The sequence below is a fragment of the Acinonyx jubatus genome, chromosome D1 (assembly GCF_027475565.1).
Source record: "Acinonyx jubatus isolate Ajub_Pintada_27869175 chromosome D1, VMU_Ajub_asm_v1.0, whole genome shotgun sequence".
Lineage (NCBI taxonomy): Eukaryota > Metazoa > Chordata > Mammalia > Carnivora > Felidae > Acinonyx > Acinonyx jubatus.
The window spans coordinates 86632422-86656103 of NC_069390.1; the positions used below are offsets into that span (position 1 = coordinate 86632422).

At 38.9% G+C, this 23682-nt stretch overlaps 2 protein-coding genes across 5 annotated transcripts in view; both read left to right on the forward strand.

Annotated features, from left to right (window-relative positions):
• ZBTB44 (zinc finger and BTB domain containing 44) overlaps positions 1-10895 on the forward strand; it is a 68744-nt gene extending 57849 nt beyond the window's left edge. For 2 of the 3 annotated variants that reach the window (XM_027036925.2, XM_053203858.1), the window contains 2 exons: positions 1188-1488; positions 3568-10895. In XM_027036925.2, coding sequence (XP_026892726.1) covers positions 1188-1488; positions 3568-3850 — 584 coding nt within the window. In that variant the 3' untranslated portion in view covers positions 3851-10895. The remainder of the gene's footprint in view (positions 1-1187; positions 1489-3567) is intronic. The other variant, XM_027036926.2, reaches the window with a different exon arrangement.
• Positions 10896-18211: 7316 nt separating this feature from the next.
• Positions 18212-22157, forward strand: LOC113593252 (uncharacterized). 2 transcript variants are annotated; one of them, XM_053203860.1, is made up of 4 exons: positions 18212-18380; positions 18619-18762; positions 20462-20674; positions 21083-22157. In XM_053203860.1, the coding sequence occupies exons 1-4, from the start codon at positions 18236-18238 to the stop codon at positions 21160-21162; spliced, it is 582 nt and encodes a 193-aa protein (XP_053059835.1). In that variant the 5' UTR covers positions 18212-18235; the 3' UTR covers positions 21163-22157. The 2 variants fall into 2 exon arrangements, with proteins under 2 accessions (XP_053059835.1, XP_053059834.1); XM_053203859.1 differs by having other exon boundaries at positions 20462-22157.
• The last annotated feature ends 1525 nt before the right edge of the window (positions 22158-23682 follow it).

The window sequence follows — 23682 nt, forward strand, 5'->3', positions numbered from 1 at the left end:
AAGCCTAAGTCTGTTGGTAAAATGGTACAGTGTCAGAAAGCTATTTGTTTAATACATTTGCCACAGGCATAAGTATTCGGATTAAAACTTGGTGGGGTGTATGTGTAGACATAAATGAAAGGCACTGGGTATATTAGGTGTGTGTATATATGTGTGATAGAGAAGCACAGGTACAGATGGTAGAGCAAATGGAACTAAAAGGGTATTTATTGCTGTTCTTTGTACTATTCTTGTAACTACTCTTTATGAATGGAATTATTTCCAAATAAGAAGTGTTTTTAGAAATTTACATTTAATTATTTAAAATTTAATTTTAATTCTGCCATCCTAAATTTCTCTGTGCCCTGATTAATCAGCTTTGCAGCATTTTTTAGGATAAAAGATTTTAAATAAATTACATGTAAAACATTCGAAATTTAAGTTCAGTGATCACAAAAAGGCAACAAAATTCTTGTGGGTACACCTCTGATGAGTATAGGAAATCTTTGCTCCTGTTTTCAGCTGTGTTGTCATCTTGCTTTCCTCTTCTGTAGATAGGTCTAATAGTCCCTGAGCTAATATTATCAGTTCCCTATGACTTAAATCAACAGATTGTATTTTGAAGGTTTTTAATTTTTTTTTTGCTAAAACTATAATTGAAGAGATAATTAATATACTTCATAATTCACATATTAGTTTCTACATATTTTTTCTATCACTTTACATAATATGCCCATAAATCCAATTCACCAAATGATAGTTCTAACATGATTATTATGTTCAGAGATTTTTCTTCTCATTTCTCAGGTAATGAAGAGTGGGTACATTTTCACATCTTTTCAATATAAACTTTACCACTTTAATGAAATGGTGTTTTATGGGGATTTGATTCTGTTTAAATACTGTGGTTATGTTTTGAAGTCTGTAAAATAGATGATTTAGAAGAATATTCGGAAATCAACTTGAGTATATATTAACTAGTTCACCTCTCCTTCTAATGCCCTTTTTTTTTTTTTTTAAAGCCCTAGTGACTTTTCAAATGTTCTGTACCTTTTCTGAGATGTTGAATTGGAATCCATTTTTGCTGGTGATTTTTGCCTTTTTAAATTGCCTGTTGCTACAAAATTGTAGCTCAGAAATTTGTGAGGTTTGTCACCTTTCACTTTATTTTGTTTTTAGATAATACTTTGTTCTGCCTTATTTTGTAGGAATTAAACCATTTCAGTGTGACCGCTGTGGGAAAAAGTTCACCAGGGCTTACTCGCTAAAGATGCATCGCCTAAAGCATGAAGGTAAACGCTGTTTCCGGTGCCAGATATGTAGTGCCACTTTCACTTCCTTCGGGGAATATAAACACCACATGAGGGTTTCCCGGCACATTATCCGCAAGCCTCGGATTTACGAGTGCAAAACATGTGGCGCCATGTTCACCAACTCTGGAAATTTAATCGTGCACCTGAGGAGTCTGAACCATGAAGCGTCAGAGCTAGCAAACTACTTCCAGAGCAGGTGAGGCGCACAACAAAAACGAGCCAGGAAAACCGCTTACTAAACTCTCTTTCCCTGCTGTCAGGGCGGCCTGCTATGCTTATCAGGTTGCTGGCTACTCAGTCACGTTCCTTTTAAATTTCCACTGTCCATACTCTCATCTCCTGATCTGATACAATTTTGCTGGATCTTCTAGGTATATACAATTATAAATATTTTTCTAGTTGGTATTGGAAATTTTTCCCTACAGAAGTAGACTACTTACCTCTTGCTTTGTCTTTTTTGTTTCTTGGGTTTTAGTTTTTTGTATTTTCAATAATTAAGCTTAAAGTAATATAGACCTTATTGGAAAATTTACCGTGTTAGATGATTCTTAGTGGTACTGGATTAATTCAGACTCTTTGGATGTCAAAACTTTTGACCACTTCTCTTTTTTTTAAATTCTATATAAAGGGATATATATTTACCAATAAAGAAAAGAACTTCAACAGCAACTATAATGGATATGATTATTTTCAATTAAATTTCCTTTTTCTTTCAATTTAAAGCTCATGCTTTTCATTAATAATTTATGATAGAATTCCTTTCTGATTTATAGAGTATCTAAGGAAGTTAGGTTTTAGTTCTGACTCTACCACTAACTAGTATTATGACTGAACATGTCTCTTTACAAATGAAGAAGCCTGAAGCATAAAGACCAATAAAATGTAAGCTTTAAAGGTCATTTCAGAGGTCTCTAAATATAAAACTCTGTTGTCTTTTTTTAATACTTTATCAAATATGTACATCTGTAGGAATCCTTAATTTTTTATAAAATGAAATCTTCCTAAACTTAAATTTTAAACCATCTTTAGTTCTTAAATCTTACTTTTCAATAAATTCCAAACTATTCCTGCAGATTTTTTTTCCTCTTCAGACCTGACATTCATGTTGTTTACTCATGTCTGAGTGTCTGGTTGTCATCTCACGAAACCTAAATTATACATATCATATCAAACATCGTTTGTCCAGAACTAAGATAGTGTCATAGTTAACCACTTCTGTTGCCTGTATTTTCCCTGTACAGAACCTTCTGTCCTCTGTTCTTCCTGTCTAACACTGAAGACTTCTTAAGAAATAAAACATAGGACATTTTAAATTGTTTTGCAAATGAACATATTTTAATTTTTTTATTAATACTGGACAGATTATGAAACCACCTTCTTAAATGTATCAGTTATTAACATTCCTAGTAGAACGAACTTTTTAAGTCCAGCAATAAAGATTTAATTAAAGCATCTAAGAGATATTTTATGTTTGCTTTAACTACAAAAAATGTTATAGTAGAAAACTTAGTAAATGTAGGAAAGTATAAAATATAAGAAATTAAAATACTTTCTGATCTCATCACTCAGGATTAATATCCACTGTTGTTAAAATTTTGGTATATTTTACTCTCCATATTTAATAATTAAATATTTAATTCTATCAATATAATATTAAATATTTTCAGTATTAATAAATACTTCCTTAGGACTAATATATAACTGATCTCATGGCATTCATTTTCAAATCCTACTTCAAATGGAATTTATTGTTTTCATATACTAAATCTAATAGCAGGATACACACAAATTATTCTTTATATTTCTCTATATAGTACATTATGTATACTGTCATTTATGCATAAGGACTTAGTTTCTTAACTAACTTATATCCAGGAAGTAATAAAAACTTAGGTTTATATACCTCTTAATTAGCATATAATCCAAGAAAAGTTAAGCATAAGTTATTCAAATGATATTTGCTTAAGTGAGCATGCTAATTGTATACAGAAACTCTTCTACATAGAACAAGAAAGGCTGCTTAGGGGTCTAAAGTGACAATGAAGGTGATAATTAATCCTATTGATAGTAGAGTTCATATACTTTGGCTCTGATGGATGGCTTGGGTTCATATTTAGGAAAGCTTAGAAATTTGAATATCCTGAGTTATAATTAGTCAAGAACTAGAGAAATGAAAAATCCCAATCTTGTTTTACAAATCAGGTCTTTTTATTGTGGCTAATTTATTACTGGTTTCAAAATTAACTCCCTCTTTCATCCTTTGCCTCTTATCTAGTGATTTCCTAGTACCGGACTACTTAAACCAGGAGCAAGAAGAGACCCTTGTTCAGTATGATCTTGGAGAACACAGTTTTGAAAGCAACTCCTCTGTTCAAATGCCTGTAATTTCACAGGTCTCCTCGACCCAGAATTGTGAAAGCACTTTCCCCTTGGGGTCTCTTGGTGGGCTGGCAGAAAAAGAGGAAGAAATGCCAGAGCAGCCAAAGACCAGTGCTTGTGCCGAGGCAACCAGAGATGACCCCCCCAAATCAGAGCTGTCTTCTATAACCATTGAGTAATTTCATGGTTTGGCTTCATTTTTGGTTTTTGGAAAGTGCCTGTGCTTGGTCTTGTACATTTAAATTTAATTTAATTTTTTAAACAAAAAAGGGTTTGGGAAAGAATTTCCCTTTTTACTTTGTAAGCCCCACAACTGATGTTTTATTTTTCATGACTGAGAGATTGCTTCTGTAAGTGCACAACAACATGATGTTGAAACATAATTGAAACTATGAGACTTCAGGAGAACCAGTTGACTTCAAGCCTGTATCAGTTTCTTCCACTGTTAAAAGCAGGCTAATGAGATCATTAGGTAAAGAAGAATTCAGATCATTGTTGACCTTCTGAGATGAAAGGGTACACCGGAAACAAATTACTGAACAGAATTTGACAGCCTGAATAGATGTTTACTCCTATACACAGGACATTGTACAATATTTTGTAAAGCCTGTTGGTTTAGGAAATATTTACGGTAAGCTTTCTTAAAAATTATTAGGGTAAATACTTCTGAAATCCAATGTATTCTTTTTTTTTTTTTTTTTTTTTTTAAGCTTTGTCATTTCTATTATTTTTCATGGTGAAATTTGGTGTAGGGATAGGCCTTCCCTGAACTTCTTTAGTACCACTCCAAATAATCTTTCTTCTGTGAAAGAAGGCAGAGAACCATGATTGAGAATAGCCGGCTGTGCATGAAGTGACCAGGAGTGGAAAATGAAGTACATAAATCCCAACTTCATAGGAACTCTTAATACTGTTTTTCTGACTAAAATTGTTGTTTACCTGGTCTTTGAATGTTAATGCCTGGCTAATTAGGTCATTGCCTAAATCATTTTCCCCTCTTGCCCCATGAACAGTACTCCCTCTTGCATATACTGGCATGATATTATATAAAGGAAAAATATTGGAGATATTCTATATTTTATATATAGGTTTATGTATTGTTGAGGATGTTTTTATTGTGCTGATTTGGACAAAATAAAAGAATTCTCTGTTAAGGCTATGTTCTTAACCCAACTAAGATTGTTTACAAAGTTCCCTGTGTCACTGATACATTGTTTTTGTTTGAAAATATTTTTAGACTTTGACAAGTTTATTAAAAGGATTAGTGTAGTTTTTACACAATGTAAGCAATAATGTAACAGATGAGAAAAGGCTTTAAATTGATCAACTAGGACTCATAAATCTAGGGGAAAAAACTAAGTCTAAAGGAAAACTTAAAAACCTTAAATTAATATCACCTCTTTTGCTGCTAAAAAAAATGAAACTTCCTGATTTATAGTCGAAATTTATATCATACTCTGGACTGGAGTATACTTTGCATCTGGTGCCATTAAAGCATCACTGACCTTGATCCTAAATATTCATGAGTCCATGAACAATGAACTTTTGAATAACCTTTTTTCTATGTATATACCCACAGGTTAATAATTATGAAAACACCTGATTAAATTAGAAAAAGAAACTAAATAGTTTCTTATTCAAAACACAAGATCTGAATTTTGTTTGGGTGCTAGACCTTAATAATAAAATTAATTTTTTAAGTTATAGTGATTTTATTGTTTCTTTTTTTTTTAATTGGCTAATTCTGTGATTGATTTTCCTCCCACAAATGTAAAGGAAGGGAAAGTAAACTCATTGAAGATTTTTTTCAGGTAACATTCTTTTTCCAAATTCTGCTGTCAAGTTTTAACTTGTTTCCAACTGCTTATCTCAGTCTTGAACCTGTTTCCCCGCCCTTTGCTCCCAAACATAGGTATATTACCTACAGGAAGATCAACATACACAGGTTATACTGGGCTTCCATCATTTATGCTTCTTTACTAACAGGATTGAATTTGCTTTTTGCAACAGACTGTAATACTTACTAGTAGCAGTACTGCTGTGTCTCAGCTGGAAAAATTAGGAATTTTTATTTTTAACGTCATACATACCCTTGAAAAATGTTATGCCGGCCAATGGATAAACCTCAGAGTTAATTTTAGAATCTTTATATGGGCAAAACAAAGAATAGGTAAAATTAATGACCAGGAATCATTGTTGCCTTCAGTTCTAAGAGTTATTTTTTATAACTAAGTAAAGGAAAAAAAAAAAAAAGAAATAAGGGTTAAAGAAAATAAACATGTAAGAATTGTTTGGGGATTTGTATGATTGAAAGTGTTTTAGCATATCCCCTACCTATCCTGAGAACTCTGTGTTAAGAAAGCCCACAATTTTGGCAGCTCTGAAGTATTCTGTGTTCTCAGAATGTAGGATTACCACCACTGGCTATTCTTTCCCAAATGGAAACTAGATTTTCATTGGTAATTACAAATTGCACAGATTTCCAAGTTTTATGAAAAACTTGAATATACTATCAAAATGTATACTTGGTTTATTGTCTGTACCCCAAATCTTAACAATACAGGTAACTAATTAATTAGTATTTAACATAAAATGATATAAACAAAGGCCTTTTTTCTCTTTCATTGAGGCTCTCCATTTTGCTTGATACACAATTTAAGGATTTTTAGCTTAAACTAAGCTGCAAGGGGTAATTGTATATAGTGTTATTTAGGTTTATTTAAAATTCATCTGAGAGAGGGATAATTGAATGGATAATTTTACCAGAATATATGGAAAACATTGCAAAGAGATGAAAGCCAGTTCCATTATCCCATCCATTAGAAATTACCAGTATAACTAAACAAAAATTCCAGTTTAGAATACTTAAGTATAGCTGTCTTTCATAAGGCCCAAGAGGGTAACTTTGTGATATTTAAAGGGCTTAAATTTTAGGATGCAGGATAAATTGCCTTTTTAAAACCAAGAATTTTATACAAGAAAAGCATTTATTTTCCATTTTTATGCTACCAAATAGGTATGATACACTTTAGAAATGAGCAAAGATGCTTTCTATGAAACTGGGTGTTCAATCTCCTGCAGTCATTCTTCCCATTTTCAGGGGTGCGTTCTAACAATGGAAACATCTAGCACGAGAATGCTTGTAATAATTCTCAAAAAAGAGATTAATATTGGGTTTTTTAAAGGTTTTTATAAACAGAAACAGATGGAGATTATCATCCATAAATATATTTAAATGAATTTTTCTTAATTTGAATTTCAAGTAATCTTAATTTTTATTTCACATAATTAGTTGCATATTTAATTATATTGCCAGGTTTGTTTTTTTTTTTAAGTTCTTGATTTCAGTGAGACAGAGTGTACTAAAATGTTTAAATAACCTCATTCAGTTTTACGTATTAACATTTCAGCATATAAACCATTCCGGCTTAAGTAATTTGGTTCCGTGTTATGACACATGCTCTTTGGTTTCAAAAGCAAACAGAAAAACTTGCATTTTGTTAAAATAGTTTATCAAACGGAATGGACTAGTCAGCATGTCTAATGTGGTATCATTGTTACGTTCTAACTACTGAGCCAGACTCTCCTAGTGTATAAATGATTCCCCTGGGAGCCTTCGGAAGCTGTATTAACTCTTTCAGTCTTTTGTTTGCTCTCTCATTTTATTCTTGTACTCCATCTAAATAGAAGCCAGTTATCTTATTTAGTGGCTTTTAGTTTGAAGATTCTCAGATCAATTTTAGTCTCTCAACTTTGTAGTCCGTGAAAAATACATTATTGTGTAAGGTAATGTCAATTCTGTACTTTACCACATGGAGGGAATCATTGTTATTACTTGAGGAATGAACAGTCCTAAATTGTAATATCGTAACAGAAAGGAGTTTGAGATTTGGTGAATTGATGAAGAAGAGAACAAGAAACTTTCATGTGGCACTTACTCTATTGTCACTCATCTGCAAAATGTGAAGTTATAACTCTGAAATATACATCCAAATGAGGGAGAATAGTTGTCTAGATATAATATTAACTGGGGGGTGTGGGCGGGTGCTAGTAAAGTTTGTGTTTGGAAGCGACCCAAAGTTGTTAAAAGGTAATAAATGTGATTTTCACTATAAGTTATTGACATAAGATACTTTATTTATAATATATTCAGATTTTAAAAGTAACAGAGAAGAATGTATTAGAAACTAGATTTTGTTTTCTGAAGCAGTGGAACAAAATTAAGGAGAGTTCTATTATAGTATATACACATCTATGAGGAATATTTATAGCTAAGCATACTCCTTTAGCTTTAAGCTAAAATGGTCAAAATTTAAATTTATTTTTTATTTTGCTTATGCCCACTTTTATCTTTTAGTGTCATTTTGCTTGACAGAATGTGGTGATATAGGGTATTTTTTATCTAGGAAGTCCTCAGCAAGATGAGTTTGCCAAAAGCAATAATGGTTCAGATTAAACAGTAAAGTGGAATTGAACCAATTTCCAGGTTCAACTAAGGAACAGACACTCTGTGGATATTTCATTTTTAGATTATAAATATGTTGAAATTTATTAATGGGAGGAAGTAAGCTTATATCATTATGGAATGTAGACTCTTAGTGACATCACAGTTGTACTTTTTTTTTTTTTTTTTACTTCATACTAAACTAATACAGTTAGATATTTCCACTACATTGTAGTGATTCTATTTTTGTGACGGGAAAAAACAATTCTGTGTCTTTACAAATAGTCTCTGCAGAAATGTCAGGCAATGTTATTGGAGTCTCAGTTTGGCAGTATCCAAAATACAGAATCACCTCAAAGTGCTTGTGCTACTTGAAGAGAGCCTCCTCTGTGCAGGGCCCGGGCAAGCTACAGCTAATACCAGGGTACCTGTGCACATAATAGTTTACAAAGAATTTAAAAGTGGAGACCATTGATTGAAAACAATTTTTTTTTTTAAAAATTGTTTTAACTTTAAAATTTTTAATTTCAGTTTGAAGTGCCTGGTTTATAAAATCTAATTCTTTGATTATTGCCTTTCTCTTTAAATTGACTAAGTTTGCTGATTAAACTTAAAGCCTTGGGCTCAATTGTGATGATTTATTGATAAAATTGCTGCTTGATGGTTTGAGGGGCTAGTGTCATGACTTTTATGAAATTATCCTTGTTTTCCCAAATGCTGGTCTAACTATATCCAGATTTCATAATCCAGTTAAGCTAAAAAATCATCCTGTAATTGAATGTTCAGGTTACCAAAGTACATCACCTTCTAAGGAAGGATAAATCTTCCTTACTTGAAGAGGAGCTGGCCATCTCCCCTTAACATACATTGATTCCGTTGGCATTAGTGGAAGCTGTGTTCATTTAAAGGTGGTAAAACCTTTTGTGCAGTTCCTAGAAACCTCTGCTTTCTAGAGAGAACCTTTTCTATGATTACCTTGTAAGTGTGTTTTCTCTAAGAGCTTTGTTTCAGTTATCAATTTAATTTTCAAGTTGATAGATGCTATGTAAAGTCTCTCATACTGAGAGTAGTCCATTAAATTATTGAAAGTTGCACTGCTTTTCATCTTTCAGGTGCCTAAAATGAATGCCACCAGGTATTTGGAAGGTGTAAGATCATAATCTTTGTTCATTTTCTTCCTTATACAAAGTGATGGCTTCTAATGCATATATTTCAAAATCAAAAAAAAAAAAAAAAAACAGCCCTCAACAGAGTAAAATTTGGTTTTGATCCAAGTCCCAATAATATGTTTGATATTTCTGTTGTTCCTGGTGCCTCCTGTTGCATCAGATAGAGATTGCCTGCCTCTTTGTATGGCACCCTTGTGGCACCTTATGTCCAATTGGAAGATAGTTTGTGGCTTCTTTGTGCCTCTACTATCTTTTCAAAAGCCATTTTATAAAAATCCTAGGTAACCTATTTTAATATTTAAATATATATATTTGTGAGATACTTTTAGAACAGACTTTTTTTTTTTTACTTTGAAATTCCTGTATTCTCATTTTTAAGAGTAAATTAAAATTTTCCAAGATTAGGACTTGTCTTTTTCCACAGCAGCATAATGAGAAAGTCAGATTGAAATTGAAATTGACCATACTTCAGTGATAGAAGAAATTGATGTCTGGTTACAGGAGACAGATAAGAAGGAAAAAATTGTTTTGATGTCACAGAAATGAATTTTTAAATAAAATTGTGGTTTTGTTTCTGTAATTTCATACTTGCTGCTACAGTTGCTCAGTATTTTACAGAGCTAACATATAAATCTGGCTCTGTTTAAAAACTGGAGTACTTTCTAGTACAACCAGCCTGGGAGGAAGCTGCACCACAGTTTTCCAGTTGGGTGACTGCTTTGTTTAGCCGATGCATGCTTAATATTTTCCTATAGGCCAACATCAAAGAAGCCTGGGGGAAACTTTTTTACCTTGCAGCATTGATTCCTTTTGGGCACTGGCATTTTGTGAAACCCTTGGGGGAGGGTAATGCTGGGGCAGAAATGTGAATTATGTAGATGGGTGTTTTTATGTCTTCAGCCCTCTCCTAGAACCAGTACAACTCTCTTAACTGTGCCAGTCCCCAGTTCACCAGCTTTGTATCCACTTGTCATCTCATTTAAATATGGCTGTACTTGGTGACAGTGGCCATAGCTAATAACTTCTTGGCATGTTTGACTTTCAACAATAACAAAAATGGTTTTGGATTTTGTTTTATTTCCTAAAAATGTATACAATGTCAGAACTTCACATTTTATATACTAGTATCTGGCTATTAGTATTTTACAGGAACCATAGTTCTTGGTGACTTCATATATACATATATATATATATATATATTTTTGTGACTTTTTTGTAAACTAAGTGCCGTTTCAACGTTACAATCATTTTTAGAGTTATTGTAATCAATGTGAATATCATGTTTTTTCAAATCTGTTCTGAGCCTATAGTGTTTGCTTTGTGAACATATGTGTATTGTATATATTCTGTATAGTTACATTGTACTGAAATATTAGCTTGTTTGATATAAGGAAAGTATGTATTGAGTACCTTTTTGCTAGCCTGGTTGTTTAATCTTTTTTAAAAAGGTTTAAACTTTTTAAAAAAAAAATCTTTAAACTGGCCTTTATTACATGGTCACAAAGTTGCAGTTTAGAAGGGATGGGCAGGGAAAAATTAGTTTTGAGTGTCTTTGAATAGAAACATAAGACTAAGATTTTTTTCTCATTAAAATATCTTATTAATGCTTTATGGAGTAAAACTTCCTACTGTTGTTATTTATTGTTGGCTGGAAGGAAGAGTTGGTGGTGTTGGTTGAGCAACATTAGATGAGAAAAGTCATCCGCTGAGTATGCACAGACCAGAGAATCTTACATTAGAAGGCACACACCAGCTTCCCGGGTGAGGAAGAAGAGTTGAAGGGGCACAGATTCCACAAATACCATCCCTTAAGATTGAAAGAGATCTAAAGGAGGCTAGAGAAAGTCATCAATTCCTGGAGCTATTGAACTAGGTTCAGGTTCTTGTGCAAAGCTACTTCCTGAGGGGTGGGTTGCATCTTTAGAAGTTTCCCTGAATCTTTCTGAATTTGTACTTTTGATGAGATACCTGTTGGCAACATTTGAGTAATGTCTTACAACCAAAAAGTAGAAAACAGGTACTTGGAGGAGGGGGAGGGGAACAGCCCTTGCATAGGTAACACGCCTATGAGAGCCTAAAGGAAGCGGTTTCTAAGTTTAGATTCATCTTGATGTGACTTTTAGTAATAATTGGACTATAGAACAAGAGTAACAGGCAAAGAAAATTATTTCATCGATGCCAAGCTACCAGGATCACTTTAGAATTAAATTCAGAGGGGCAGAGGTTAATTTTAAGAAGCACTGTCTTTTCATTCAGTGAGTGTGTTATGTTTTTAATAATTGTTTACCAAACCATTCAAAGTGAGCAAACTGTTTGGGTCCTTAGTAGCCTCAGCCACAGGAGATATACATAAATGCAAAACGTAGAAATTAAAATAATTACAAAGCTGACCTTTGAGCAATGCAGGGCTTAGAGGTGCTGACCACCACACTGTGGAAGATTCACACGTAACTTGAATTCCCAAAAACTGAACTACTAGTAGCCTACTGTTGACTGGAAGTCTTATAGTCACTTAGCACATTTTTTATGTTCTATGCATTATACACTGTAGTCTTACAATAAAGTAAGCTAGAGAGCAGAAAATTTAACAGGATCAGAAAAAATACATTTACATTACTGTATCAAAAAAAATTCACGTAAGTGGACCTGCGCAGTTTAACCCCATATTGTTGCAGGGTTATCTGTACATCCTACAGTTTGATTTGCATATGAATTACATACCAGAAAAAAATCCTATCAGAGAATGATACTAAATGTAATAATAACCAAAGATGTTTGTCTCCTCACCTGAGAGTTGTAATTAATAGTTTGGGTGTTCTCTTTTGAGCAGGAATGTTTGTTCTAAGTACTCAACTAAGTTAACAAAATCTACAGGCATGAAGAGTTTAAATTGGGGAAAACTTGCTTGTAAACATCAAATCCTAAAGTTTAGTGTAATTCATTTTTTATATGGGTAAACTTCTATACAGATGATGAAACTGATAACAATAGGCATATTCAATCTAGAAAGAAATTGCTCATCGACAAACTGATTTGAATTGAGGTTTGAACACCCTTGGGGACAAAGGGAAAGCCAGTTGTTTTCTTAAACTGATTAATTGAATTTTCCTACAAAAAAATACTGAAATTTCTATATCTAATTCACTTTATACATAAGTCAGCAGCTCTAGGCAGAGCTGGCGTTAGAATTATTTTGTAGGGCTTCTACACGTAATCCCACACCCTTCTTAATATCCCTGCCTAATTTTTTCCACAGCTAACATTTCTGACTGCCGTTAGCTGAATGAGTCAGTCTCACTGACCAGAGATCCTGAATAGTTAGGCTTAGCAACACATCAGCACACACTCCAGTAAAAGGACAGCCTCAGGTGAATTTCCTCAGTGATTTTTGCTTTCTAGAGATACTCTGTTGGGAAAGTGGCTTTAGAACATCATAAGATAACAACCAAATAAAATTTCTGTAGACCATTTTACTTTTTTTCTCAAGTTTTTATTTAAATTCCAGTTAATATACAGTCTAATACTGGTTTCAGGAGTAGAATTTAGTGATTCATGACTTACAAACAGCACCCCCAGTGCTCATCACAAGTCCCCTCCTTAGTACTTATCACCCATTTAACCTATCCCCCTACCCGCCTTTCCTCCAGCAACCCTCAGTTTGTTTTTTAACTAATTTATTGAAAGTTTATATACCATAAAATGTGTCCATTTCCAGTGTACAGTTTAATGAGTTCAGTCCACTTATACAGTTGTACAAACACCCCTATACTCCATTTTAGAACATATCCATCACCCCCAAAGTCTCCTGGTGCCCAGTTAAAGTCAGTCTCCACTGCCACTTCTAGTCCCATCAACTGCTGATTGACTTTGTTTCTACAGATTTTCCCTCATTGGGGATCATACACTATTTACTCTTTTATGCCCGGCTTCTTTAATTTAGCCTTTTTTGAGATTTCACCCATATTGTTTCAGGTAACAGGAGTTTGTTCCTTTTTATTGCTGAATAAGACTATTCCATTATATAGCTGCACCACGTTTTTTTTCTCCATTCATTTGTTGGTGGACGGCTGGCTTTCTTCTGCCTTCGGGCTACAGTGAATAATGCAGTGAACATGGGTGTACAAATGTCTGTTTCAATCCCTGCTCTCACTTCTTTAGAGTATATACTTAGAAGTGGAATTGATGGATCACATGGTAATGATGTGTTTAATGTTTTTGAGGAATCGCCATACCATTTTCTTTTTAATAGTCATTTATTTTATATATATATATATATTTTTTTTTTTAATTTACATCCAAATTAGCATATAGTGCAACATGATTTCAGGAGTAGATTCCTTAATGCCCCTTACCCATTTAGCTCCTTCCCCCCTCCCACAACCCCTCCAGCAACCCTCAGTTTGTTCTCCATATTTAGGAGTCTCTTCTGTACCCCTCCCTGTTTTTATATTTTGTTTCCCTTCCTTCCCTTATGTTCATCTGTTTTGTCTCTTAAAGTCCTCATATGTGTGAAGTCATAGGATTTTTGTCTTTCTCTGACTGACTCATTTCATTTAGCATAATAACCTCCAGTTCCATCGACGTAGTTGCAAATGGCAAGATTTCATTCTTTTTGATTGCTCCATTGTATATATACAACACATCTTTATCCATTCATCCATCGATGGACATTTGGGCTCTTTCCATACTTTGGCTATTGTTGATCTCAGTTTGTTTTCTATGGTTAAGAGTCTTTTCTGGTTTGCCTTTTTTTTTTTTTTTTTTTTTTTTGCATGCCTATGTTCATCTGTTTTGTTTCTTAAATTATGCATATGAGTGAAATCATGGTATTTATCGTTCTCTAGTGGACTTACTCCACTTAGCATAATACTCTCTAGCTCCATCTGTTGTCACATAGACTATTTTAAATCCGGGGCAATCCAAGCATCAACAATACATATAGTAGGACTTGTGTGTGTGATAACTTTTGTCCAGGAACAGACTTTCTTTATTGAATGCAAATGAGTCTACCTTACAAGATTAATAAAAATTCCTTTTCAGTATATTTAAAGTTTATAAAATGCTAACACTTTGGGTGCCTAGCTGGTTCAGTCAGTAGAGCATGTGACTCTTGATCTCAGGGTTGTAAGTTTAAGCCCCATGTTGGGCATAGTTTACTAAAAAAATAGTAAAATACCAGCACTTTCATGGTGTTCAAAAACCCAGTGAGATAAGCAGGATAATAATGAATCTGTGGTCCACATAGGTAGTTAGTGCCCTTCCTACCCATTACAGAAGAGCATTAGATGCACTCAGAAATCTCCAGACCACTAGAAAGGGCTGGAGCCTCAGGGGTCTTGAGTTGCCAGAGCCTTTACCTGTGGGGGGCTCTCAGACAGTGATTGGAAGAGAAGCGAGAGTTGTTCTGCCTGTTCTAGCACTGAGATTCTTTTTGGGCACTAGCATCTTGGGAGACACTCGAGGGAGGGTAATGCTGCTGGGAAATAGGAAATTATGCAGATGGGTGTTTTGTGTATTTTATGCCAAGACCTAGTTCTCTCAAAGAGAGGTGAACTCTTTCTTATGTGAAAAAAATGCATGTGACCTTGTTGTAAAGATGTGGACTGGTCCATTTTTTCTTTTATGTACTCTTACCTAGTTAATAACCTCCACTGGGTTACATTTCCCACCTCTGCTGGTAACATTTTTCTTCCCATCCCTACTGCTACTAGCTTAGTTCAAGCCTTTGTTGTTTCTGGTCTAGTAACACAAACAGCCTCCTAACTGTTCTTCCCTCTCTCCAGGCTGGCTACATCCAGTCCGTCCCTCAAATCCCTACGATGGTCTTTCTAATCAGGCCACTGCCCTACTTCAAGCCTGCCTCCCTCTCCCTCAGACCCCCCTCCCAGCCTGCTCTGCCTGGCTGATTACCATTGGACTTTTAAGACATGGGTCAGGCTTCACCTCTTCTAGGAACTCACCCCTCAGTCCAAACATCAAATCCCACCCAGCTTCAGTTTGGGGTTAGAGACCTGTCTGGCTATTTCCATAGAAGATTTTGCTTAGCTCTACTAAACCATTTCTCAGTCACACTGTCCTATAAATCTTCTCATGACATAGTGGTGAGAATTAGATGAGTTATATGTAAAATGCTTAGAATGGCACTTTGCATGTAGCAACCACTTCGCAAGTCTCATCTGTTATTACAAGTGTATCTCCCGCACCTGACTATTCTTGACTTCAGGGACTGTCTTTGTTGTGTATTCCCTGTAGTTCCTGACACATAATAGAACTCAAAAACTCAACTCACTTCACCGTGTATATCAGAATCTTACTCATTTTTTAAAATATTTATTTTTGGGGCGCCTGGGTGGCTCAGTGGTTGGGCGTCCGACTTCAGCTCAGGTCACGATCTCGTGGTCCGTGAGTTCGAGCCCCGCATCGGGCTCTGGGCTGATGGCTCAAAGCCTGGAGACTGTTTCTGATTCTGTGTCTCCCTCTCTCTCTGCCCCTCCCCCATTCATGCTCTGTCTCTCTCTGTCCCAAAAATAAATAAACGTTAAAAAAAATTTTTTTTTTAAATATTTATTTTTGAGAGAGAGTATGCGTGCAGAGAGGGGCAGAGAAAGTGGGAAAGAGAAAATCCCAAGCAGGCTCCATGCTGTCAGCACAGAGCCCCATGCAGGGCTTAAACTCATGAACTGAGATCGTGACCTGAGCTAAAATCAAGAGTTGCACACTTAACTGACTGAGCCACCCAAGCAGGCGCCTGCCTCACTTTATTTTTAAGTAATCTCTACACCCAACATGGGGCTCAACTCATGACCCAAAGGTCAAGAGTCACATGTTCCATCAACTGAGCCAGCCAGGTGTCCCATCTTACTCCTTTTTTTTTTTTTAACGTTTCTTTGAGAGTGGGGGAGGGGCAGAGAGAAGGGAGAGAATCCCAAGCAGGCTCTGCGCTCTCAGCACAGAGTCTGACACAGGGCTCGAACTCACAAACTCAGATCATGACCTGAGCCAAAATCAAGAGTCGTGAGTTCGAGCCCTGCATTGGGCTCTGTACTGATGGCATGGAGCCTACTTGGGATTTTCTCTCTCCCTCTCTCTCTCTGCCCCTCCCCAATCATGCTCTCCCTCTCCCTCTCAAAATATATAAATAAACATTTTTAAAAAACATTAGGATTTGGATGCTTAACTGACTGAACCACCCAGGCGCCCCTATCTTACTCATTTTTAAATGGAGGTGTGAAATATAAGGCTGTATATGGTTATGAATGAATATTAACTTTCATTCTGAGAACAATTGCCATCAGTCTGGCCAAAATTTCCCCAAATCGTTCTCTAAAATACTGGTCCTGCCACCATTTTCCTCCCTTCGTCTGGTTTACTGATCCACCAAGTCCATCCCTATGTATCACTTCTTAAAGAAGCTTTTCCAGGGCGTTCTGCACTAGATTGGGACTTCCTATTCTGTTCACGTAACATGCTTTTTATTATAATGATAATTGATTAAAATCAGTTGGACTAAACTCCACGAGATTAAGTTCTGTTAGGACAGGTACCATATCTAGGTCTCTTTTAACAAGGTATCCCTAGCCCAGGGTTGGTTAAATGAAGTCTGACTTTAGGAGATAATGGCTTGTGAAGTAAAGAATTGTAGAAATAAAACAAAAAAATAACTGATTGCCACGAGAGAAACACCAAATAGTGTGCTTTGGAAATTTGAAGGAGAAAGAGATGGTCTAGGGTTGGTTCAGGGAGAAATGAGAGAGCAGGAGGCTGCTCCAGGAAACATTTGAGCCTGTGGTAGAACGTCCAGGGAATGAAAGTAGCTTAATTTGCCAAGCATTATAAGATCCCTGAGGGGGAAGAGTGGACGAAAATGTCATAGACTAGAACCAGATCAGAGAAGGCCTTAAGAATTTGAATTAATTTGGTGGGAAACAGAGAACTATTGCACATTTTCAGACAGAGAAACAAGGCTTGCTCTAAAAAGATTAAGAACGACCAAGGTAGAAGGAAGTCATACAGACTTCACTGAGATGACTTAGGGATTACTTCAGTAGTTTAGGGAAGAGCCCGGAAGAAGGTAATGGAAGTAGGGTTAGACGAGGGGTATGTATAAGGGTTTGGTGAGAGGTGGGCCTGTGATCTTAAACCAGGGCCTCATTTGAATAGTGGATGGTGTCTGCTCTATTCCAAGGCCTGTCATATTATGTATTTGACCTCATCAAATTCTTTTTTTTTTTTTTTAATGTTTGTTTATTTTTGAGAGAGAGACAGAGACAGAATGCGAGTGGGTTAGGGGCAGAGAGAGAGGGAGACACAGAATCCAAAGCAGGCTCCAGGCTCCAAGCTGTCAGCACAGAGCCTGGCGTGGGGCTCAAACTCACGAGCTGTGAGATCATGACCTAAGCCGAAATTGGCGCTTAACCGACTGAGCCACCCAGGAGCCCCAGACCCCATCAAATTCTTAGGCAACCTCTCTTTGTTTTTGAGGGGGAACTCTGTGTCTTAGGGAAAATAGGGTGAGTTAGGAAAAGTTCTCAGCCAGGTTCCAGAGTTGAGCTCAGATCGAGGCTGAGGAAAGACTTTTCTCCCCTAGGAGTAATCATGCAAGTAGTTACTTAGCTGGGTGACCCATTGTAGCAGCACTCTGCTTCTGCCAAGTCTAGAGACATTTCTCCTATCCTGATTCCACTTCTTAAAATTGCTCCTTGTGGGGCACCTGGGTGGCTCAGTCAGTTAAGCATCCGACTTCAGCTCATGTCACGGTCTCGCGGTCCGTGAGTTCGAGCCCTGCGTCGGGCTCTGGGCTGATGGCTCAGAGCCTGGAGCCTGCTTCCGATTCTGTGTCTCCCTCTCTCTCTGCCCCTCCCCTGTTCATGCTCTGTCTCTCTCTCTGTCTCAAAAATAAATAAACGTTAAAAAAATTAAAAAAAAATGCTCCTTGTGCTTCCCTTTGATAAATGTCAAATGTTCTGCTACACCAGACACTGTTCCAAGCACTGCAGGAACAGACTCCAACAGAACAACAGCAGTCTTGCCTTCGTGGAGTTTCTATTCTTGCTGGGGAGAGGACTAGGGAAGGGGGTGTGACCAACAGTAAAAGGGGTGAGCAGAGGGTGCTGGTGGGCAGGCGAGCAATGGGAGGTGGAATGGATGGCTGGAGAAGGAAAGGTCTAAAGGAGGTGAGGGGACAGCAAATTTTGCAAGGGTGCCAAGCAGGTGTGTCCCTGCCTGGCATGTTGACAGCAGGGGGCCAGGGTCCCCACCCACATGTATTCTGTTTTGAGGCGATGCCAGAGAGATTAAAAAGTGGAACAGAAGCCTGAAGGAGGTTTGTTTCCAGGCATAATCTGTCTTCCTGAACAAACGCCAAGACCTGTGTCAACTACACAGACACATCCTTTCCTACAGGGGCACTGGCTACATGGGCTCCACAAGTCATGCCCTGTCGACACGAAGTGGCTGTTCATCAAGAGCTGCCTGACAGGTGAGGGGATGCACATCACTGCCCTGGAAAACTGTATAAAGTGCCTTTTAAAGAGATGCACCAGGGAAGGTTGTGAAAAGGATGAGGTTTAAACAGGGAAATGTGCACATGACTAGAAAATCTAAGCACTGCTTCATCCACCAGTACCCGGATACGCCAGGGATACTTGCGCATAATGTCTACCCAGAACTGGGTTCCACGGCATGTCCTAGGCCTCCCACGTCCATAGCAGGGATTCCCTTCAGTCCCAGAAGACAGAGACTGGCCCAGGTTAGCTTTGAGGAAGAGTTCATCCTAACTTTGCCTTGCACATTGTAAGTGCCCCCAGACGTACATCTGTATAACCTCACTCACTGCAAGGCGAGATGTTTAGCAAGGAGGACGTATGCTCCAGGCAGAGGGAACCTCCATAGCCCCACCTTGTGTCACTGGAGTGCTCCTCTAACCATTACTCCTACCTGCTCAAGTGCTCCCCACCCCTCCCCAGGACCACTACCAGACCCGGCCTGGAGGGGCCATGGGGCCCTGAGCCTCACCCCTGTAGCACTTGGGACCAAAAGCCCTTTCATGTTTGGTAAAAATGAGTGTGCTCCTAATTCAGCCCTACATCCCCCTTTTCGCACGCCACCTCTTGCTGCCAGTAACAACCAGCATCCCAGAGCCAAAGTTTACCCCTCCTTTGCCTCTGTTTCCAGGCACCAGGTATAGGTTTTTCCTCAACTGGTTGATTCCCGTCCCACCTGGGCCCTGTCACTCACAGTCACAGGTTTATCCCAGCTCTTAATTTGTGTCAGTGGATTTTCCAGCTCCTCTCCCACCATAAAGTGCATGTTGGGCGCAGGGTTGGAGGAGATGAGCAGAGCCAGGAGCAAAGGAAAACCCAGCGGCTCAGCTCTTTCCAGCAACCCCAACCTCCAGTGGGAACCAGATGCCTCATCTGGCCCCAGCCAGCAGCAAAACACTCAACGATGTAGTTCCTAAACCCTGGAACACTGGCCACCTCCCTCGTTCTCCCCACGCACCATGCCAACAGGCCATCTTTTAAGTGTGCTAAGTTGTATAACCTGTTCTCAGTGTAGACATGAAAGTGTGGTCCTTGCTTCCCATGAATTAAAGACACAACAGAAGAGGATTACTGATCCCAAGGAGAATGAAAAGTATCTGGGGGGGGGGGAGCAGGGGGGGTCAAGGCTGAATCCAATTCAGACTCCGTCCCAGATAAATGTTAGTCTCGGGTCACAGGAACATGTGTGAACAAATATGCTTGCGTTTCCAGAGCCAAACACTCATCTTTGAGTAGCTGGGCTTTGACAAACTTTTCATGGAACATTCAGTTCTGCCTCTACCTTCTCAAGGTTTCTTTCTTCCCTCCTGTGGTAGACAACCAGAGAGGACAGTGCCGTGTGCAGAGTCCGGAGATTCAGAGCACAGCATATGGGCAAGTGACACAACTTTCCCTCAGCCTCACTTTCCTCCTGAGGTATTTGGAATCATCACTTGTACGGCAAGTGCCTAGAAACAGGCCTGGCCCATAGCAAGAAGTCAGTATCCTCAGAATGAATAAATGAGGTATAAATGTACATACCATGAAAATGGGTCCAAAAGAATAGCATTCTTTATAGTTATAGTTAATTATAAAAAAAACCAAGTATAATATGAACCTCAGCATACTTCCTACCTCTGTCATTTTCACTCTCAGGAATGAAGGAACTCCTCATCGTGAGCTGTTCACGGACATGTCAAGCTCTTCCATCAGCTTCCCCAGCACCTGATGTGAACATGACCGAAAAGCTAGCATGTAGTAAAGAAAGCCAGAAGGGGTTAAAAATATTTAACCTTGGAGAAGAAAAGCTTCAAAGATGTGAAATGTTCCCAGATACATTAAATGGGATGAAATCCGTGCTCTGGAAAGGTGATCTGGGGAGCTTCTTAGGGCCCCGAGAAGAGAGAAAAGAAAATGCTCAGTTCCCCTTAGCAGTGACCATGATCCCAAATCTCTCTGGTTTCCCATAAACCTGCTCCAGCCTAGGAATCTGCCAAAGACTCCCGCCTGTTTCCAACCCTTAACACACTCCAAGATCATATAAATGAGGCTTGCTCCACATGCAGAGATAGGCCATCCAGTTCAGGAGCTCAGGAAATACTTGTGGGTCTTGAAAGTGCCTGCCAGCCTCTATAAAGTGTGGTGCGTTCTCCCAGGGTGTGCAGAAAACAGCTGGCAAACAGCCCTTGCCTATGGGTCACACCTTGAGGTGACGGGTCGGGAAGAGAAAAGGAAAGGGCCTTCACAGTGATACCCAAACCCAGCGTTTCCACACAGAGGGACGCAGGAGTTCTACATCCATGCTTCGCCAAGACTCACCATTAACTGGACCGGAGGAACGTCATGGAGAAAGGTGAACCACCCAAAACTTCCTTCTGGACCTCTACGCCTGACCTTTCAGCAACTGATCTAATGAAAAGCGGTGTGTGAGCGCCCCCTACTGCTCTTACCTAGAATAAGACCCAGAGCAAGGATTCAAAACAATCTAACCCTAACCTAAACTTAACAAAATACTTTTAAACCAAATTAAAAGACTTTTGTCTAAAATACCCAGTGAAACAGTCCAAACTGCTAGCCACTCATTTATTTTTCAAAAGCCTTTGAACTAGAACAAAACACAATTATCTTTACAGCTCTGGTTGCTATATTCCTCCGGATCTCAGCGAAAATCTGCCATCAGTGATCCAGAAATACTTCCACCCTGCCAGAAGCTCAATTTGTGGATCTTTTTTTGAGATGGAAAAATCTGAGCAAGGGGTATTTCCCTGGGCTCAGCAGGGCCCAGTACATGTTCCACAGCCCAACAGAATTTCTATCCATCTTCCTTTCCACTCACTGCTCCAAGCTAAGGTACGTGCATCACTGTGGGCTTCTGCTGCCCTTTGCTTAAGCTTCCGCCAAATGCAACCAGCATTTAGCAGAAATGCATGGCTTAGGGAAGCAAGATGAGGGGCAAAGGTGGATCTTTCTGAATCTCAGGTCAAAACTCATAGTTCTGCCCATGGCCAACGACTCAAGGAAACATGTTCTCCCTCCAGTCCACATTGGCCTCAGGCTCAGGAATAAGAGAAAGCAGATGGTTTGGCCCCTGAGAAAGGGAAATGCCCAGGGGCTATTGGGGGTAGCCAAAGAAATAGGAATGGGAAGGATTTTGAAATGCTGAAGGAGCCATTCCAGAGTCCAGCTAGTGAAAGTTCATTTTAGCCTTTTCCACGGTGGTGCCTAAGCCAGTGAGTTTATTACCTAGCAAGAGAGGTCCTGGACCCAGCATCTCAAAGCTTCAGGTGGAGAGTACCTTGGTTCCAGAAGGCAGTACGGGATTAAGTGCACAGGCTTAAGGCCAGCAACTGGGGTTGCAAGATACAGTGCACCCCAGGCTCAGTTTCCTCTCCTGCAAGCGGGAGTGATAGAATACACATCACAGGACTGCGATGAGCGTGCAGTTAGGTGACATAGATGAGACATTGGGCACATGCTGCTGGTTGTCACTGACACTTCTATGTCACTGGAGCAGATCCACCAGATCCTACACAGAGCCAACATCCAGCAGGGGAAAGACAGCACGATAACTTCAAACACCCTTTGGCGAGGCAGGTGTACAAAGACAGGTGGAGGAACAGCAACTTCCTCGGCACCAGAAGCCTGTCTCTGGGCAACAGCAGGTTGGCCCAGATGACCTTTAAGGTTCTTTCCAACTGTGAGGCTGAAGGGTGGGATTCTTCCAGGATGCCCTGCAGGCCATCGTTAGCCCAGGAAGTAGTTCCCACTGAGCAACTGAGGGATCATGGAAAAGTCCTGGCTCAAACTGGAAAGGCCCCAGGCACAGGCTCCTTTCCCCTGCCCGGGCAGGTAGCCAGACCCTGTGACCTCACACCTACTAGGAATGTGAACCGCCCCAGGCCCTGGACTTGCCTCAGGACCCTCAAGACTGGCTTCCTACATGTCCCCCTCCTACATCAATCAACTGCCCTCTCCTTGGTCACAAATGACAGAGTGGCCCCCAGAGAAAGCTTGTTGAATTAATGACTTCCTTCTTCATCCTTTCCTCTGGCTTACATAAATAAGCTTGTTACCATTTTTGGTGCAAGTCACAGGCTTCAAAGATCTCATTTTTTTCTAGTCTGTTTCTGTACATTTCTCCAGTCCTAATAGGCATTTGGACAGAATTCATATCATGAAATTCAAAGAGGTATCCAATGCCATTTATTTTGGGAGCTGTTCTCTGAATACACTTCTTTGTGGAGAGAGAGCGTCTCTACCGTTCTCTGCTGGACCTCGCTCGTCCTCCCCTGCCCCCAGCCTCCCTCTCCCAGTACCCCCCGCCCCCCACCACACACACACCACCGTGTTCTCGCAGCTCTCTGGAAAAAGAGCACAGGCTACGGATGGAAGAATTTCTTTTTTGAGTTAAGCAAGTCCATATGAAGTTCCAGAGGAGAGGTCTGGCACAGACACTGAGTTATTCTTGATCATAAGGGTGTGGGGCAGGGAAAGAGTGATGACCTCCAAGGTGAAGGACGTGTGTGGCGGAAGGGAAGCAGGAGAGCCAAGGGGAAGGGAAAGTTAGGTTTACATCCCTGGAAATTACACACATGCCTCCTCCTTTTGGAAGATTCTGAGACAATGGAACAGACAGACCATGGAATGGATTCCGCTGAAGCCTGGAAACAACGCTGGATAGTACTTTTCAGGAAACAATAGGAGGTGAGGGATAGAATAAATAGTCTGAAGCTGCAGACAGAGAGGATGATTGAACTTGGGACTATACCACCCCTCTCGAGAAGAAAAGGAGGGAAGCAGGCCCTCTCTGACCACCAAAGCAGTTAGCGTGACAGATAAGTGGCAGGGAACAACCAGGACTAAAATCTAGACAGAGG

Excerpts from the sequence above, each read along its gene's own strand:
- LOC113593252 (XM_053203859.1), top strand. The coding sequence starts at position 18,236 with ATGTCAAATGTTCTGCTACACCAGACACTGTTCCAAGCACTGCAGGAA. Across the intron at positions 18,381-18,618 it reads TGTGACCAACAGTAAAAGGG|GCATAATCTGTCTTCCTGAA; the intron begins GTGAGCAGAGGG and ends GTTTGTTTCCAG. Across the intron at positions 18,763-20,461 it reads CATCAAGAGCTGCCTGACAG|GAATGAAGGAACTCCTCATC; the intron begins GTGAGGGGATGC and ends TTTCACTCTCAG.